The sequence below is a fragment of the Oncorhynchus nerka genome, linkage group LG2 (genome assembly GCF_034236695.1).
Source record: "Oncorhynchus nerka isolate Pitt River linkage group LG2, Oner_Uvic_2.0, whole genome shotgun sequence".
NCBI lineage: Eukaryota > Metazoa > Chordata > Actinopteri > Salmoniformes > Salmonidae > Oncorhynchus > Oncorhynchus nerka.
The window spans coordinates 91,689,942-91,709,810 of NC_088397.1; the positions used below are offsets into that span (position 1 = coordinate 91,689,942).

A 19,869-nucleotide genomic window follows, 5' to 3' on the forward strand; every position below is an offset into this window, starting at 1 on the left:
AACAGCTCTATATGGAATAGGACTGCTCCTGACTGCTCTAGATGGAATAGGACTTCTGCTGACTGTTCTAGATGGAATAGAACTGCTCCTGACTGTTCTAGATGGAATAGGACTGCTCCTGACTGCTCTATATGGAATAGGACCGCTCCTGACCACTCGAGGTGGAATAGTACTGCTCCTGACTGTTCAAGAAGGAATAGGACTGCTCCAGACTGTTATAGATGGAATAGGACTGCTCCTGACTGTTTAAGACGGAATAGGACTGCTCCTGACTGTTCTAGATTGAATAGCATTGATCATGATTGTTCAAGATGGAGAAGGACTGCTCCTGACCGCTCTAGATGGAATAGGACTGCTCCTGACTGCTCTAGATGGAATATGACTTCTGCTGACTGTTCTAGATGGGATAGGACTGGTCCTGACCGCTCTAGATGGAATAGGACTGCTCTTAACAGCTCTATATGGAATAGGACTGCTCCTGATCACTTGAGGTGGAATAGGACTGCTCTTAACAGCTCTATATGGAATAGGACTGCTCCTGATCACTTGAGGTGGAATAGGACTGCTCCTGACTGTTCAAGAAGGAATAGGACTGCTCCTGACCGTTATAGTTGGAATAGGACTGCTCCCGACTGCTCAAGATGGAATAGGATTGTTCCTGACTGTTCTAGATGGAATAGGACTGCTCCTGACTATTCTAGACGGAAAAGGACTACTCCTGACTATTCTAGATTAAATAGGACTGCTCCTGACTGTTCTAGATGGAATAGGGCTGCTCCTGACTATTTTAGACAGAAAATGACTGCTCCTGACTATTCTAGATTAAATAGGACTGCTCCTGGCTGTTCTCGATGGAATAGGACTGCTCCTGACAGCTCTAGATGGAATATGATTGCTCCTGACTATTCTAGATGGAATAAGACTGCTCCTGGCCATTCTAGACGGAATATGACTGCTCCTGACTATTCTAGACAGAATAGGACTGCTCCTGACTATTCTAGATGGAATAGGACTGCTCCTGACTGTTCTAGACAGAATAGGACTGCTCCTGACTATTCTAGACAGAAAAGGACTGCTCCTGACTATTCTAGATGGAATAGGACTGCTCCTGACTGTTCAAGACGGAATAGGACTGCTCCTGACAGCTCTAGATGGAATATGACTGCTCCTGACTATTCTAGATGGAATAGGACTGCTCCTGACCATTCTAGATGGAATAGGACTGCTCCTGACAATTCTAGACAGAATAAGACTGCTCCAGACTATTCTAGACGGAATAGGACTTTTCCTGACTATTCTAGATGGAATAGGACTGCTCCTGACCATTCAAGATGGAGTAGGACTCCTCCTGACTGCTCTAGACGGAATAGGACTGCTCCAAACTATTCTAGACGGAATAGGACTGCTCCTGACTATTCTAGATGGAATAGGACTGCTCCTGACTATTCTAGATGGAATACGACTGCTCCTGACTGTTTTAGACGGAATAGGACTGCTCCTGACTATTCTAGATGGAATAGGACTGCCCCTGACTATTCTAGACGGAATAGGACTGCTCCTGACCGCTCTAGATGGAGTAGGGCTGCTCCTGCTCCTTTATCTGTGTGTGTGTGTGTCCATCTGTATGTGCGTGTGTGTGTATGTGTGTGTGTGTGTGTGTGTGTGTGTGTGTGTGTGTGTGTGTGTGTGTGTGTGTGTGTGTGTGTGTGTGTGTGTGTGTGTGCCTGTGTGCGTGTCTTCGTGCGTGTCTGTCTGTGTCTGTGTGCTTGTCTGTATGTGTGTCTATGTGCGTGTCTGTGTGTGTGTGTGTGTGTGTGTGTGTGTGTGTGTGTGTGTGTGTGTGTGTGTGTGTGTGTGTGTGTGTGTGTGTGTGTGTCAGAGTTATTTTAGCAGCAGGGTAATCCCTGAGCCAGACAAGCTCTAATGTCTGCAGGCAGGCCGGTTCTACTGTTCTACTGTTCTACTGTTCCACCCTTCTACGGTTCTACTGTTCCACTGTTCTACTGTTTTATTTTGGATCTGGACTCCGTCTCCTACTATAGTACAGTACGTGGAGAACTAGCTAGATGAAATGACTGGCTCAGGTGTATTGTCAGCAGGTTTGCTGGAGGTCAGCCCTCAGGATAAGCTCTGATGTCTGATATCTACAGGGCCCTCTCTCTGTGTGTGTGTGTGTGTGTGTGTGTGTGTGTGTGTGTGTGTTAGACAGGTGTATTAGCAGCAGGTTAGCTGGATGTCAGCCCTCAGGACAAGCTCTGATGTCTGCATTGGCTCTGCTGGGTAGTGCTGGGTAGAGTCAAGGACACACAGCCACTGTACGGCTGCAGTGTGTACAGTACACTGCCTGGTTGTATGCCTGTGAGTTACAGTACACTGCCTGGCTGTATGTCTGTGAGTTACAGTACACTGCCTGGCTGTATGCCTGTGAGCTACAGTACACTGCCTGGTTGTATGCCTGTGAGTTACAGTACACTGCCTGGCTGTATGCCTGTGAGTTACAGTACACTGCCTGGCTGTATGCCTGTGAGTTACAGTACACTGCCTGGCTGTATGCCTGTGAGTTACAGTACACTGCCTGGTTGTATGTCTGTGAGTTACAGTACAATGCCTGGTTGTATGCCTGTGAGTTACAGTACACTGCCTGGTTGTATGCCTGTGAGTACGCCACAGGGTTGAGTGTATGCCTGTGAGTACGCCACAGGGTTGAGTGTATGCCTGTGAGTACGCCACAGGGTTGAGTGTATGCCTGTGAGTACGCCACAGGGTTGAGTGTATGCCTGTGAGTACACCACAGGGTTGAGTGTATGCCTGTGAGTACGCCACAGGGTTGAGTGTATGCCTGTGAGTACGCCACAGGGTTGAGTGTATGCCTGTGAGTACGCCACAGGGTTGAGTGTATGCCTGTGAGTATGCCACAGGGTTGAGTGCATGCCTGTGAGTATGCCACAGGGTTGAGTGTAGTGTGCAGTCATCAACCTTTAACGTTGTTCTCACTGTTCAGGACCACACTGAAGATCAAGCCTGAAGGCGTTTGTCTGTCAGTTAATAACAGAGTACTGTACCTTTTCTTCGTGGCTCCTCATGATCCCTGGAGTCTCTAGTATCTAGATTACAAGTACAACTTGATGTTGACGCAGGAGCCAGACATCATACTAATATAATATAATTCCTCCTCAAATGTATTTAAAATGATACTGTGTTAAGAAAGAGGAGATGCTACTGAACAGCACCCGAGAGAGCTGTTATAGGAGCTGATTACTACTGAACAGCACCTGAGAGAACTGTTATAGGAGCTGATTACTACTGAACAGCACCTGAGAGAACTGTTATAGGAGCTGATTACTACTGAACAGCACCTGAGAGAGCTGTTATAGGAGCTGATTACTACTGAACAGCACCTGACAGAGCTGTTATAGGAGCTGATTACTACTGAACAGCACCTGAGAGAGCTGTTATAGGAGCTGATTACTACTGAACAGCACCTGAGAGAACTGTTATAGGAGCTGATTACTACTGAACAGCACCTGAGAGAACTGTTATAGGAGCTGATTACTACTGAACAGCACCTGAGAGAGCTGTTATAGGAGCTGATTATAGAGAGCTGATTACTACTGAACAGCACCTGAGAGAACTGTTATAGGAGCTGATTACTACTGAACAGCACCTGAGAGAGCTGTTATAGGAGCTGATTACTACTGAACAGCACCTGACAGAGCTGTTATAGGAGCTGATTACTACTGAACAGCACCTGACAGAGAGCTGATTATAGGAGCACCTGAGAGAGCTGTTATAGCTGATTACTACTGAACAGCACCTGACAGAGCTGTTATAGGAGCTGATTACTACTGAACAGCACCTGAGAGAACTGTTATAGGAGCTGATTACTACTGAACAGCACCTGACAGAGCTGTTATAGGAGCTGATTACTACTGAACAGCACCTGAGAGAACTGTTATAGGAGCTGATTACTACTGAACAGCACCTGAGAGAGCTGTTATAGGAGCTGATTACTACTGAACAGCACCTGATGGAAACAACAACCTCACCCAGGAACTCTGTATGTCTAGTCAGTCTACACCAGAGCCTTATATTTGGATAATCAATATTAAGGCTCTGGTCTACACGATTGTGCCAACCGATTTACAGACCACAGGGATGATGACATAGGGGGAGGGGGGAGGGAGAGAGTGAGAGAAAGGAGAGGGAGGGGGGGAGAGAGAGAGAGAGAGAAGCTAGCTAGCTTACAAAGAATAACAACAAAAAAATATCTAGTTAACAGAAGAAAGGAAGACAAAATAAGGACAGAAGAAAAAGGAAAAGAAAAAGGACAACAAAGTGAAACCTCTAAAGAAACAAGAGACCATAATACAAGAAACAGCACTATAGAGAGATAGAAGAAATACACAACATTACTTTATAAGGACTGAATTCTAACATAATTCTGCCAAGCTTGATACAGCTTCAACTAGCACCGACGTGTCAAGTGAGAGGTGTCAAAGCCCATTAGCCCAACAATGGCAGGAGAGTCACACAGTCTACCCCAACCAAATGGAGAGGCCTTAGAAGCTCCCTCCTGCTGTTCAGAGGTAATTAAAATACAGTACCCTGTGCATGTAAAGAATAATAAGGCAAGAAAAGATTACAAAATGAAGCTCCTTATGGAAAATCAAGAGACACTTTTTGCTGACTATTACAAAAATGGGAACATCAGCAACCTTATCTTCCACACAAACCATCCCCTGGCATGGCACAGTGCTATATTAGCACACTACCCCCTTGTTATGAGAGCGGGGATTAACGAGGGGTGGAAACTCAGAATACTTGATAACGAGGACTCTGAGTCAAGTAATATAAATATCTATAAGTCCGGAACAGTAATGGCACAGGGTAATCACAAACAGTTTCAGCTGGACTTTCACCTAATCAAAGAATTAGCCCAGCAGGAGAAGCTCTCCCTTGATAAAGATACCCCCACACCGAGCGGGTCAGACCAGACCTCTTCATTATGTAACCCCACAGATGAGCAACCCCCAGCAGAGAGTCAACATCCCAGCACAGATTACCACTCCCTCATTGAAATGAAGGACAAATTCACCCAGCTGGAGATAAGGCAGGTGGAGCTGGAACAGCAGGTGATTACACTTCAGTCAGCACAGACCCAGACAACAGTCCAGCACAACAACAGCCCCTTAACCAGACCCGGAGAGCTGGAGGTGGACAGAGACATATCTGCACTTTGGACAGTGGTGAGACAAATACAACAGAAGAAAGAGGAGCAGCACAGAGCACTAGAGGAGAGTGTCAGACTGCTGGTGGAGGAGAGGTTGAGGGGGATGGAGGAGAGGTTGAGGGGGATGGAGGAGAGGGTGAGGGGGATGGAGGAGAGGTTGAGGGGGACGGTGTGCGACAGAGAACAACCCACTAGAGAGGTGGCCACCCCCACAGAGAAGCCAGCAGAACAGCCCACCTCAGCACCCAACAAAAGTCTCGACACCACAGCAGAACAGTCCACACCAGACCCTGACCATAGAGTCGACATCACAGCAGCCACACATACGCCCAGGTAGTGAGCGGGCAAACAGTCCCAACCCCCACTCTCACACTCGCCCAAGCCAATGGCATGTACCAGATGCTCAGCAGGCTCTGCTCACACTTACTGGCCTGAGGCCAAACCACGACCAACAACATTGGACACTCTATGAAACAAAAAGCATTCACTATATCATCCTGGAATATCCAAGGCCTGAGGTCATCTGCCTTTGGCCTGAAGAGCAGAAACCCGGACTTCACCAAAGAAATCGGTAACACAGACATTGTCATCCTGCAAGAAACCTGGTATAGAGGAGACAGACCCACTGGTTGCCCTCTAGGTTACAGAGAGCTGGTAGTCCCATCCACCAAACTACCAGGTGTGAAACAGGGAAGGGACTCAGGGGGTATGCTAATTTGGTATAGAGCAGACCTAACTCACTCCATTAAATTAATCAAAACAGGAACATTCTACATTTGGCTAGAAATTCAAAAGGAAATGATCCTAACAGAGAAAAATGTCCTCCTGTGTGCTACCTATATCCCCCCACTAGAATCCACAGGGCTCCGGGCAGCCGAGCGGAAATGGAGGAAAACTCGCCTCCCTGCGGACCTGGCATCCTTTCACTCCCTCCTCTCTACATTTTCCTCCTCTGTCTCTGCTGCTAAAGCCACTTTCTACCACTCTAAATTCCAAGCATCTGCCTCTAACCCTAGGAAGCTCTTTGCCACCTTCTCCTCCCTCTTGAATCCTCCTCCCCCTCCCCCCCCCTCCTCCCTCTCTGCAGATGACTTCGTCAACCATTTTGAAAAGAAGGTCGACGACATCCGATCCTCGTTTGCTAAGTCAAACGACACCGCTGGTTCTGCTCACACTGCCCTACCCTGTGCTCTGACCTCTTTCTCCCCTCTCTCTCCAGATGACATCTCGCGTCTTGTGACGGCCGGCCGCCCAACAACCTGCCCGCTTGACCCTATCCCCTCCTCTCTTCTCCAGACCATCTCCGGTGACCTTCTCCCTTACCTCACCTCGCTCATCAACTCATCCCTGACCGCTGGCTACGTCCCTCCTGTCTTCAAGAGAGCGAGAGTTGCACCCCTTCTGAAAAAACCTACACTCGATCCCTCCGATGTCAACAACTACAGACCAGTATCCCTTCTTTCTTTTCTCTCCAAAACTCTTGAACGTGCCGTCCTTGGCCAGCTCTCCCGCTATCTCTCTCAGAATGACCTTCTTGATCCAAATCAGTCAGGTTTCAAGACTAGTCATTCAACTGAGACTGCTCTTCTCTGTATCACGGAGGCGCTCCGCACTGCTAAAGCTAACTCTCTCTCCTCTGCTCTCATCCTTCTAGACCTATCGGCTGCCTTCGATACTGTGAACCATCAGATCCTCCTCTCCACCCTCTCCGAGTTGGGCATCTCCGGCGCGGCCCACGCTTGGATTGCGTCCTACCTGACAGGTCGCTCCTACCAGGTGGCGTGGCGAGAATCCGTCTCTCACCACGTGCTCTCACCACTGGTGTCCCCCAGGGCTCTGTTCTAGGCCCTCTCCTATTCTCGCTATACACCAAGTCACTTGGCTCTGTCATAACCTCACATGGTCTCTCCTATCATTGCTATGCAGACGACACACAATTAATCTTCTCCTTTCCCCCTTCTGACGACCAGGTGGCGAATCGCATCTCTGCATGTCTGGCAGACATATCAGTGTGGATGACGGATCATCACCTCAAGCTGAACCTCGGCAAGACGGAGCTGCTCTTCCTCCCGGGGAAGGACTGCCCGTTCCATGATCTCGCCATCACGGTTGACAACTCCATTGTGTCCTCGTCCCAGAGCGCTAAGAACCTTGGCGTGATCCTGGACAACACCCTGTCGTTCTCAACTAACATCAAGGCGGTGGCCCGTTCCTGTAGGTTCATGCTCTACAACATCCGCAGAGTACGACCCTGCCTCACACAGGAAGCGGCGCAGGTCCTAATCCAGGCACTTGTCATCTCCCGTCTGGATTACTGCAACTCGCTGTTGGCTGGGCTCCCTGCCTGTGCCATTAAACCCCTACAACTCATCCAGAACGCCGCAGCCCGTCTGGTGTTCAACCTTCCCAAGTTCTCTCACGTCACCCCGCTCCTCCGCTCTCTCCACTGGCTTCCAGTTGAAGCTCGCATCCGCTACAAGACCATGGTGCTTGCCTACGGAGCTGTGAGGGGAACGGCACCTCAGTACCTCCAGGCTCTGATCAGGCCCTACACCCAAACAAGGGCACTGCGTTCATCCACCTCTGGCCTGCTCGCCTCCCTACCACTGAGGAAGTACAGTTCCCGCTCAGCCCAGTCAAAACTGTTCGCTGCTCTGGCCCCCCAATGGTGGAACAAACTCCCTCACGACGCCAGGACAGCGGAGTCAATCACCACCTTCCGGAGACACCTGAAACCCCACCTCTTTAAGGAATACCTAGGATAGGATAAAGTAATCCTTCTCCCCCCCCCCTCCCCCTTAAAAGACCTAGATGCACTATTGTAAAGTGGCTGTTCCACTGGATGTCATAAGGTGAAAGCACCAATTTGTAAGTCGCTCTGGATAAGAGCGTCTGCTAAATGACTTAAATGTAATGTAAATGTAATTTTAATGAAGACAGCTTCTCCATCCTGGAGGGCGAAATCAATCATTTCCAGGCCCAGGGACATGTACTAGTCTGTGGCGACCTAAATGCCAGAACCGGACAAGAACCTGACACCCTCAGCACACAGGGGGACAAACATCTGCCTGGAGGTGACAGCATCCCCTCCCACATATGCCCCCCTAGGCACAACTATGACAACATAATCAACAAAAACGGGTCACAACTCCTGCAGCTCTGTCGCACGCTGGGTATGTACATAGTCAACGGTAGGCTTCGAGGGGACTCCCATGGTAGGTACACCTATAGCTCATCTCTTGGCAGTAGTACTGTAGACTACTTTATCACTGACCTCAACCCAGAATCTCTCAGAGCGTTCACAGTCAGCCCACTGACACCCCTATCAGACCACAGCAAAATCACAATCTACTTAAACAGAGCAATACTCAATCATGAGGCATCAAAGCCAAAGGAACTGAGTAACATTAAGAAATGCTATAGATGGAAGGAATCCAGTTTGGAAACCTACCAAAAAACAATTAGGCAACAACAAATTCAATCCCTTTTAGACAATTTCCTGGGTAAAACGTTCCACTGTAATAGTGAAGGTGTAAACCTGGCAGTAGAAAATCTTAACAGTATATTTGACCTCTCAGCTTCCCTATCAAATCTAAAAATCTCAAATAGAAAACCGAAGAAAATTAACAATAATGACAAATGGTTTGATGAAGAATGCAAAAATCTAAGAAAGAAATTGAGAAACCTGTCCAACCAAAAACATAGAGACCCGGAAAACCTGAGTCTACGCCTTCACTATGGTGAATCACTAAAACAATACAGAAATACACTACGGAAAAAGAAGGAACAGCATGTCAGAAATCAGCTCAATGCAATTGAAGAATCCATAGACTCTAACCACTTCTGGGAAAATTGGAAAACACTAAACAAACAACAACACGAATAATTATCTATCCAAAATGGAGATGTATGGGTAAACCACTTCTCCAATCTTTTTGGTTCTATAACAAAGAACAAAGAGCAAAAACATATACATGATCAAATACAGATCTTAGAATCAACTATTAAAGACTACCAGAACCCACTGGATTCTCCAATTACATTGAATGAGTTACAGGACAAAATAAAAACCCTTCAACCCAAAAAGGCCTGTGGTGTCGATGGTATCCTCAATGAAATGATCAAATATACAGACAACAAATTCCAATTGGCTATACTAAAACTCTTTAACATCATACTTAGCTCTGGCATCTTCCCCAATATTTGGAACCAAGGACTGATCACCCCAATCCACAAAAGTGGAGACAAATTTGACCCCAATAACTACCGTGGAATATAGTGTCAACAGTAACCTTGGGAAAATCCTCTGCATTATTATTAACAGCAGACTCGTACATTTCCTCAATGAAAACAATGTACTGAGCAAATGTCAAATTGGCTTTTTACCAAATTACCGTACAACAGACCATGTATTCACCCTGCACACCCTAATTGACAACCAAACAAACCAAAACAAAGGCAAAGTCTTCTCATGCTTTGTTGATTTCAAAAAGCCTTCGACTCAATCTGGCATGAGGGTCTGCTATACAAACTGATGGAAAGTGGTGTTGGGGGTAAAACATACGACATTATAAAATCCATGTACACAAACAACAAGTGTGCGGTTAAAATTGGCAAAAAACACACACATTTCTTCACACAGGGTCGTGGGGTTAGACAGGGATGCAGCTTAAGCCCCACCCTCTTCAACATATATATCAACGAATTGGCGCGGGCACTAGAAAAGTCTGCAGCACCCGGCCTCCCCTGCTAGAATCCGAAGTCAAATGTCTGCTGTTTGCTGATGATCTGGTGCTTCTGTCACCAACCAAGGAGGGCCTACAGCAGCACCTAGATCTTATGCACAGATTCTGTCAGACCTGGGCCCTGACAGTAAATCTCAGTAAGACCAAAATAATGGTGTTCCAAAAAGGTCCAGTCACCAGGACCACAAATACAAATTCCATCTAGACACTGTTGCCCTAGAGCACACAAAAACTATACATACCTTGGCCTAAACATCAGTGCCACAGGTAACTTCCACAAAGCTGTGAACGATCTGAGAGACAAGGCAAGAAGGGCATTCTATGCCATCAAAAGAAACATAAATTTCAACATACCAATTAGGATTTGGCTAAAAATACTTGAATCAGTCATAGAGCCCATTGCCCTTTATGGTTGTGAGGTCTGGGGTCCGCTCACCAACCAAGACTTCACAAAATGGGACAAACACCAAATTGAGACTCTGCACGCAGAATTCTGCAAAAATATCCTCCGTGTACAACGTAAAACACCAAATAATGCATGCAGAGCAGAATTAGGCCGATACCCACTAATTATCAAAATCCAGAAAAGAGCCATTAAATTCTACAACCACCTAAAAGGAAGCGATTCACAAACCTTCCATAACAAAGCCATCACCTACAGAGAGATGAACCTGGAGAAGAGTCCCCTAAGCAAGCTGGTCCTGGGGCTCTGTTCACAAACACAAACACACCCTACAGAGCCCCAGGACAACAGCACAATTAGACCCAACCAAATCATGAGAAAACAAAAAGATAATTACTTAACACATTGGAAAGAATTAACAAAAAAACAGAGCAAACTAGAATGCTATTTGGCCCTAAACAGAGAGTACACAGCGGCAGAATACCTGACCACTGTGACTGACCCAAAATTAAGGAAAGCTTTGACTATGTACAGACTCAGTGAGCATAGCCTTGCTATTGAGAAAGGCCGCCGTAGGCAGACATGGCTCTCAAGAGAAGACAGGCTATGTGCTCACTGCCCACAAAATGAGGTGGAAACTGAGCTGCACTTCCTAACCTCCTGCCCAATGTATGACCATATTAGAGATACATATTTCCCCCAGATCACACAGATCCACAAAGAATTCGAAAACAAATCCAATTTTGAAAAACTCCCATATCTACTGGGTGAAATTCCACAGTGTGCCATCACAGCAGCAAGATTTGTGACCTGTTGCCACGAGAAAAGGGCAACCAGTGAAGAACAAACACCATTGTAAATACAACCCATATTTATGCTTATTTATTTTATCTTGTGTCCTTTAACTATTTGTACATTGTATATATATATATATATATATAATATGACATTTGTAATGTCTTTACTGTTTTGAAACTTCTGTATGTGTAATGTTTACTGTTAATTTTTGTTGTTTTTCACCTTATATAGTCACTTTGTATGTTGTCTACCTCACTTGCTTTGGCAATGTTAACACATGTTTCCCATGCCAATAAAGCCCTTGAATTGAATTGAATTGAGAGAGGATGAGGGAGAGGATGAGAGAGAGAGAGAGAGACAGACAGACAGACAGACAGACAGACAGACAGACAGACAGACAGACAGACAGACAGACAGACAGACAGACAGACAGACAGACAGACAGACAGACAGACAGACAGACAGACAGACAGCGAATTGGAGGGGTGAGAGAAAGAGAGAAAGAAACAGAGAATTGGAGTGGTGAGAGACAGAGAGAAACAGACAGAGAATTGGAGGGGTGAGAGAACGAGAGAAACAGAGAGAGACAGACAGACAGAATTGGAGGGGTGAGAGACAGAGAGAAACAGACAGAGAATTGGAGGGGTGAGAGACAGAGAGAAACAGACAGAGAATTGGACGGGTGAGAGACAGAGAGAGACAGTGAGAGACAGAGAGATACAGTGAGAGACAGTGAGAGACAGAGAGAGACAGAAAGATACAGACAGAGATAGAGAGAGACAGAGAGATACAGACAGAGAGAGACAGAGACAGAGAGATACAGACAGAGAGAGACAGAGAGATACAGACAGAGAGAGACAGAGAGAGAGACAGAGAGATACAGAGAGAGAGAGACAGAGAGATACAGACAGAGAGAGACAGAGAGATACAGACAGAGAGAGACAGAGAGAGACAGAGAGATACAGACAGAGAGAGACAGAGAGAGACAGATAGAGAGAGACAGAGAGAGACAGAGAGAGAGAGACAGAGAGAGACAGAGAGAGAGACAGAGAGAGAGACAGAGAGAGAGACAGAGAGATACAGGGAGAGACAGAGAGATACAGAAAGATACAGACAGAGAGAGACAGAGAGATACAGACAGAGAGAGACAGAGAGAGACAGATAGAGAGAGACAGAGAGGTACAGAGAGAGAGACAGAGAGAGACAGAGAGATACAGACAGAGAGAGACAGAGAGAGACAGAGAGAGAGAGAGACAGAGAGATACAGAGAGAGACAGAGAGATACAGAGAGAGACAGAGAGATACAGAGAGAGAGACAGAGAGAGACAGATAGAGAGAGACAGAGAGAGACACAGAGAGAGACAGAGAGAGACAGAGAGAGAGACAGAGAGAGAGACAGAGAGATACAGGGAGAGACAGAGAGATACAGACAGAGAGACACAGACAGAGACAGAGAGATACAGACAGAGAGACACAGACAGAGACAGAGAGATACAGAGACAGAGAGACAGAGAGAGACAGAGAGAGACAGAGAGAGAGACAGAGAGAGAGAGAGAGAGAGAGACAGAGAGAGAGACAGAGAGAGACAGAGAGAGAGACAGAGAGAGACAGAGAGATAGAGAGAGACAGAGAGATACAGACAGAGAGAGACAGAGAGATACAGAGAGAGACAGAGAGAGAGACAGAGAGAGAGAGAGAGAGAGAGAGACAGAGAGATACAGACAGAGAGAGACAGAGAGATACAGAGAGAGACAGAGAGATAGAGAGAGACAGAGAGATACAGACAGAGAGAGACAGAGAGATACAGAGAGAGACAGAGAGATAGAGAGAGACAGAGAGATACAGACAGAGAGAGACAGAGAGATACAGAAAGAGAGACAGAGAGATACAGAAAGAGAGAGACAGAGAGAAACAGACAGAGAGAGACAGAGAGATACAGAAAGAGAGAGACAGAGAGATACAGAAAGAGAGAGACAGAGAGATACAGAAAGAGAGAGACAGAGAGATACAGAAAGATACAGACAGAGACAGAGAGATACAGAAAGAGACAGAGAGAGACAGAGATATACAGAAGAGACAGAGAGAGACAGAGAGATACAGAAAGAGAGAGACAGAGAGAGAGACAGAGAGATAGAGAGAGAGACAGAGAGAGATACAGAGAGAGATACAGAGAGAGACAGAGAGAGACAGAGAGATACAGAGAGAGACAGAGAGATACAGAGAGAGACAGAGAGAGACAGAGAGAGACAGAGAGAGACAGAGAGATACAGAGAGAGAGAGACAGAGAGAGACAGAGAGAGACAGAGAGATACAGAGAGAGACAGAGAGATACAGACAGAGAGAGACAGAGAGATACAGAGAGATACAGAGAGAGACAGAGAGATACAGAGAGAGACAGAGAGAGACAGAGAGAGACAGAGAGACAGAGAGATACAGAGAGAGACAGAGAGAGACAGAGAGAGACAGAGAGATACAGAAAGAGACAGACAGAGACAGAGAGAGACAGAGAGATACAGAAAGAGACAGAGAGAGACAGAGAGAGACAGAGAGACAGAGAGATACAGAGAGATACAGAAAGAGAGAGACAGAGAGACAGAGAGATACAGAAAGAGAGAGAGACAGAGAGATACAGAAAGAGAGAGACAGAGAGATACAGAAAGAGAGAGACAGAGAGATACAGAAAGAGAGAGACAGAGAGATACAGAAAGAGACAGACAGAGACAGAGAGAGACAGAGAGATACAGAAAGAGACAGAGAGAGACAGAGATATACAGAAGAGACAGAGAGAGACAGAGAGATACAGAGAGACAGAGAGAGACAGAGAGAGACAGAGAGATACAGAGAGAGACAGAGAGAGACAGAGAGAGAGAGAGAGAGAGACAGAGAGATACAGACAGAGAGAGACAGAGAGATACAGAGAGAGACAGAGAGAGAGACAGAGAGAGAGACAGAGAGAGAGACAGAGAGAGACAGAGAGAGACAGAGAGAGAGACAGAGAGAGACAGAGAGAGACAGAGAGATAGAGAGAGACAGAGAGATACAGACAGAGAGAGACAGAGAGATACAGAGAGATACAGAGAGAGACAGAGAGAGACAGAGAGATAGAGAGAGACAGAGAGAGACAGAGAGAGACAGAGAGAGACAGAGAGATACAGAGAGAGACAGAGAGAGACAGAGAGATACAGAGAGAAACAGACAGAGAGAGACAGAGAGATACAGAAAGAGAGAGACAGAGAGATACAGAAAGAGAGAGAGACAGAGAGATACAGAAAGAGAGAGACAGAGAGATACAGAAAGAGAGAGACAGAGAGATACAGAAAGAGACAGACAGAGACAGAGAGAGACAGAGAGATACAGAAAGAGACAGAGAGAGACAGAGATATACAGAAGAGACAGAGAGAGACAGAGAGATACAGAAAGAGAGAGACAGAGAGACAGAGAGATACAGAAAGAGAGAGACAGAGAGAGACAGAGAGATACAGAAAGAGACAGAGAGAGACAGAGATATACAGAAGAGACAGAGAGAGACAGAGAGATACAGAAGAGACAGAGAGAGAATGGCTGCGTCTCACCTTTCCGATGATGCTGCCAACTTCCTGCAAAAGGAAAGAAAGGAAAATGTCACTATATTGATTTAATCCTGTCAGGAGTCATCTCGTGGTCAAATTGCTCTCTGGGGTGGTAGACCACTATAACGCTACACCACCATACCACCTAAGACAGTCACTAGACCCACCTAGACAGCCACTAGACCACCCAGACAGTCACCAGACCACTAGACCACCCCAGACAGTCACCAGACCACTAGACCACTAGACCACCCCAGACAGCCACTAGACCACTAGACCACCCCAGACAGTCACCAGACCACTAGACCACCCCAGACAGTCACCAGACCACTAGACCACCCCAGACAGTCACCAGACCACTAGACCACCCCAGACAGCTACTAGACCACTAGACCACCCCAGACAGCCACTAGACCACTAGACCACCCCAGACAGTCACCAGACCACTAGACCACCCCAGACAGCATTAGACCACTAGACCCCCCTAGACAGCCACTAGACCACTAGACCACTATACCACTAGACCACTCCAGACAGTCACCAGACCACTAGAACACTAGAGCACCCCAGACAGCCACTAGACCACTAGAACACTATAGCACCCCAGACAGCCACTATAGCACTATACCACTAGACCACTATACCACCCCAGATAGCCACTAGACCACTAGACCACCCCAGACAGACACTAGACCACTAGACCACCCCAGACAGACACTAGACCACTAGACCACTAGAACACTATAGCACCCCAGACAGCCACTATAGCACTATACCACTAGACCACTAGACCACTATACCACCAGACCACTAGAACACTATAGCACCCCAGACAGCAACTATAGCACTATACCACTAGACCACTAGAACACTATAGCACCCCAGACAGCCACTATAGCACTATACCACTAGACCACTAGACCACTATACCACCCCAGATAGCCACTAGACCACTAGACCACTAGACCACCCCAGACAGACACTAGACCACTAGACCACCCCAGACAGACACTAGACCACTAGACCACTAGACCACTATAGCACCCCAGACAGCCACTATAGCACTATACCACTAGACCACTAGACCACTATACCACCCCAGATAGCCACTAGACCACTAGAACACTATAGCACCCCAGACAGCCACTATAGCACTATAATAGCACTATACCACTAGACCACTATACCACCCCAGATAGCCACTAGACCACCAGACCACTAGACCACCAGACCACTACACCACCCCAGACAGCCACTAGACCACCCCAGACAGCCACTAGACCACTAGACCACTAGACCACTAGAACACTAGACCACTCCAGACAGCCACTAGACCACTAGACCACTAGAGCACTAGACCACCCCAGACAACATTAGACCACTAGACCACCCCAGACAACCACTAGACCACTAGACCACCCCAGACAACCACTAGACCACTAGACCACCCCAGACAGCCACTAGACCACTAGACCACTAGACCACCCCAGACAACATTAGACCACTAGACCACCCCAGACAGCCACTAGACCACTAGACCACTAGACCACTAGACCACCCCAGACAACATTAGACCACTAGACCACCCCAGACAGCCACTAGACCACCCCAGACAACATTAGACCACTAGACCACTAGAACACCCCAGACAGCCACTAGACCACTAGACCACCCCAGACAGCCACTAGACCACTAGACCACCCCAGACAACATTAGACCACTAGAGCACTAGACCACTAGAGCACTAGACCACCCCAGACAACCACTAGACCACTAGACCACCAGACCACTAGACCACTACACCACTAGATGACTAGACCAAGTCCATCCCTGGCCACGTGTGTGTCATCATCTAAGGCAAGCAGACAGACCTACCTTTCCGTGCATGAGGAGCCGTAGAGTAAGGGTGACGTTCATGCCCCCCTCTCCAAAGTCCTGTTCACAGTTCATGTTGATGTGAGACTGACACAAGGAGACGCATGAAAGATGCTCTGCAGACAGACAGACAGACTCTCAGGGTGAAGGGAGAGGTTCTCTCTCTCCTCACAGCTCTCTGTAGGAAAACACAGGAAGTACAATACTTTGTTATTATTGATTATAGTGATTATTGATTATTGATTTTTCTTTTGAGTTATCCCAGAAAACTTAACAATTGTCTAATTTTCCAAAACGGAAATGTATCACAGGTTGTTAGACAAAGAGGTCACTGTCAGAGAAACAGGTTGTTGTCAGAGAAACAGGTCGTTGTCAGAGAAACAGGTTGTTGTCAGAGAAACAGGTTGTTGTCAGAGAAACAGGTTGTTGTCAGAGAAACAGGTCATTGTTAGAGAAACAGGTTGTTGTCAGAGAAACAGGTCATTGTCAGAGAAACAGGTCACTGTCAGAGAAACAGGTCGTTGTCAGAGAAACAGGTTGTTGTCAGAGAAACAGGTTGTTGTCAGAGAAACAGTTCGTTGTCAGAGAAACAGGTCGTTGTTAGAGAAACAGGTCATTGTCAGAGAAACAGGTCATTGTCAGAGAAACAGGTCATTGTTAGAGAAACAGGTCATTGTCAGAGAAACAGGTCATTGTCAGAGAAACAGGTCATTGTCAGAGAAACAGGTCACTGTCAGAGAAACAGGTCATTGTCAGAGAAACAGCTTGTTGTCAGAGAAACAGGTCACTGTCAGAGAAACAGGTCGTTGTCAGAGAAACAGGTCGTTGTTAGAGAAACAGGTCATTGTCAGAGAAACAGGTCATTGTCAGAGAAACAGGTCATTGTTAGAGAAACAGGTCATTGTCAGAGAAACAGGTCATTGTCAGAGAAACAGGTCATTGTCAGAGAAACAGGTCACTGTCAGAGAAACAGGTCATTGTCAGAGAAACAGCTTGTTGTCAGAGAAACAGGTCACTGTCAGAGAAACAGGTCATTGTCAGAGAAACAGGTTGTTGTCAGAGAAACAGGTCATTGTCAGAGAAACAGGTTGTTGTTAGAGAAACAGGTCACTGTCAGAGAAACAGGTCACTGCCAGAGAAACAGGTCATTATCAGAGAAACAGCTTGTTGTCAGAGAAACAGGTCACTGTCAGAGAAACAGGTCATTGTCAGAGAAACAGGTCATTGTCAGAGAAACAGGTCGCTGTCAGAGAAACAGGTCACTGTCAGAGAAACAGGTTGTTGTTAGAGAAACAGGTCATTGTCAGAGAAACAGGTTGTTGTCAGAGAAACAGGTTGTTGTCAGAGAAACAGGTTGTTGTCAGAGAAACAGGTCGTTGTCAGAGAAACAGGTTGTTGTCAGAGAAACAGGTCGTTGTCAGAGAAACAGGTCATTGTCAGAGAAACAGGTCGTTGTTAGAGAAACAGGTCATTGTCAGAGAAACAGGTCATTGTCAGAGAAACAGGTCATTGTTAGAGAAACAGGTCATTGTCAAAGAAACAGGTCATTGTCAGAGAAACAGGTCACTGTCAGAGAAACAGGTCATTGTCAGAGAAACAGCTTGTTGTCAGAGAAACAGGTCACTGTCAGAGAAACAGGTCATTGTCAGAGAAACAGGTTGTTGTCAGAGAAACAGGTCATTGTCAGAGAAACAGGTTGTTGTTAGAGAAACAGGTCACTGTCAGAGAAACAGGTCACTGCCAGAGAAACAGGTCATTATCAGAGAAACAGCTTGTTGTCAGAGAAACAGGTCGCTGTCAGAGAAACAGGTCACTGTCAGAGAAACAGGTTGTTGTTAGAGAAACAGGTCATTGTCAGAGAAACAGGTTGTTGTCAGAGAAACAGGTCATTGTCAGAGAAACAGGTTGTTGTTAGAGAAACAGGTCACTGTCAGAGAAACAGGTCACTGCCAGAGAAACAGGTCATTGTCAGAGAAACAGCTTGTTGTCAGAGAAACAGGTCGCTGTCAGAGAAACAGGTCACTGTCAGAGAAACAGGTTGTTGTTAGAGAAACAGGTCATTGTCAGAGAAACAGGTTGTTGTCAGAGAAACAGGTTGTTGTCAGAGAAACAGGTCACTGTCAGAGAAACAGGTCGTTGTCAGAGAAACAGGTCGCTGTCAGAGAAACAGGTCACTGTCAGAGAAACAGGTTGTTGTTAGAGAAACAGGTCGTTGTTAGAGAAACAGGTCACTGTCAGAGAAACAGGTCACTGTCAGAGAAACAGGTCATTGTCAGAGAAACAGGTTGTTGTTAGAGAAACAGGTCGCTGTCAGAGAAACAGGTCGTTGTTAGAGAAGCAGGTCGTTGTTAGAGAAACAGGTCACTGTCAGAGAAACAGGTCGTTGTTAGAGAAACAGGTCATTGTTAGAGAAGCAGGTCGTTGTTAACAACACAGTTTAGCTCATTGTAACCAGAGTCTTATCTTTTCAAACTCTTCTACATAACGGCGGGGACAACGAACAAGGAACACAATGTGTAAAAAAAGGCCATGCCTGTGCATGTGTCTTTCCCCACAGTCCCATTAGGGTGATTTATCCCCTTCTCAGCTCTTCAATCACTGCCAGGTTTCATGGACATGTGGACATGTGGACTCTGGCCCCTCCCACTGTAGCTCAGAGTGGTTATCATCTTTGGCCAATGAGGATGCCAAGTTTGGCTGGGGACCAAGTTTTCAGTTTGTCTTCTAGAAGTGTTTGTGCCTTGTATTGTTGGGGATAGTTTCTAATGATTGGTCCCCATGCTACTGAAACCTTGCTAGTGTTGGTTATCTTGTTAAATATGTAACTCGCCAGCGGTTAGCATTGCTTACCTGTTTAGGTAATGCATACTATCGTCTAAGTAGAGAATTGCCAGCTACTGTAAATAATTGCATGTTCGTAGCTGTCATTATGTGCATGCTAATGCTACTCTACGAGTCTGTGTTACGTGGAAGAAGAGGGAAACCAGTAGAAGCTGTCATTATGTGCATGCTAATGCTACTCTACGAGTCTGTGTTACGTGGAAGAAGAGGGAAACCAGTAGAAGCTGTCATTATGTGCATGCTAATGCTACTCTACGAGTCTGTGTTACGTGGAAGAAGAGGGAAACCAGTAGAAGCTGTCATTATGTGCATGCTAATGCTACTCTACGAGTCTGTGTTACGTGGAAGAAGAGGGAAACCAGTAGAAGCTGTCATTATGTGCATGCTAATGCTACTCTACGAGTCTGT

The 19,869-nt window shown here is 46.4% G+C and overlaps 1 protein-coding gene across 1 annotated transcript in view; it reads right to left on the minus strand.

The window, feature by feature from the left end:
• pcbp4 (poly(rC) binding protein 4) overlaps positions 1 to 19,869 on the minus strand; it is a 171,259-nt gene that overhangs the window by 70,412 nt on the left and 80,978 nt on the right. The window contains 2 exon segments of the mRNA XM_065004336.1: positions 14,749 to 14,772; positions 16,621 to 16,798. Coding sequence (XP_064860408.1) covers positions 14,749 to 14,772; positions 16,621 to 16,695 — 99 coding nt within the window. The 5' untranslated portion in view covers positions 16,696 to 16,798.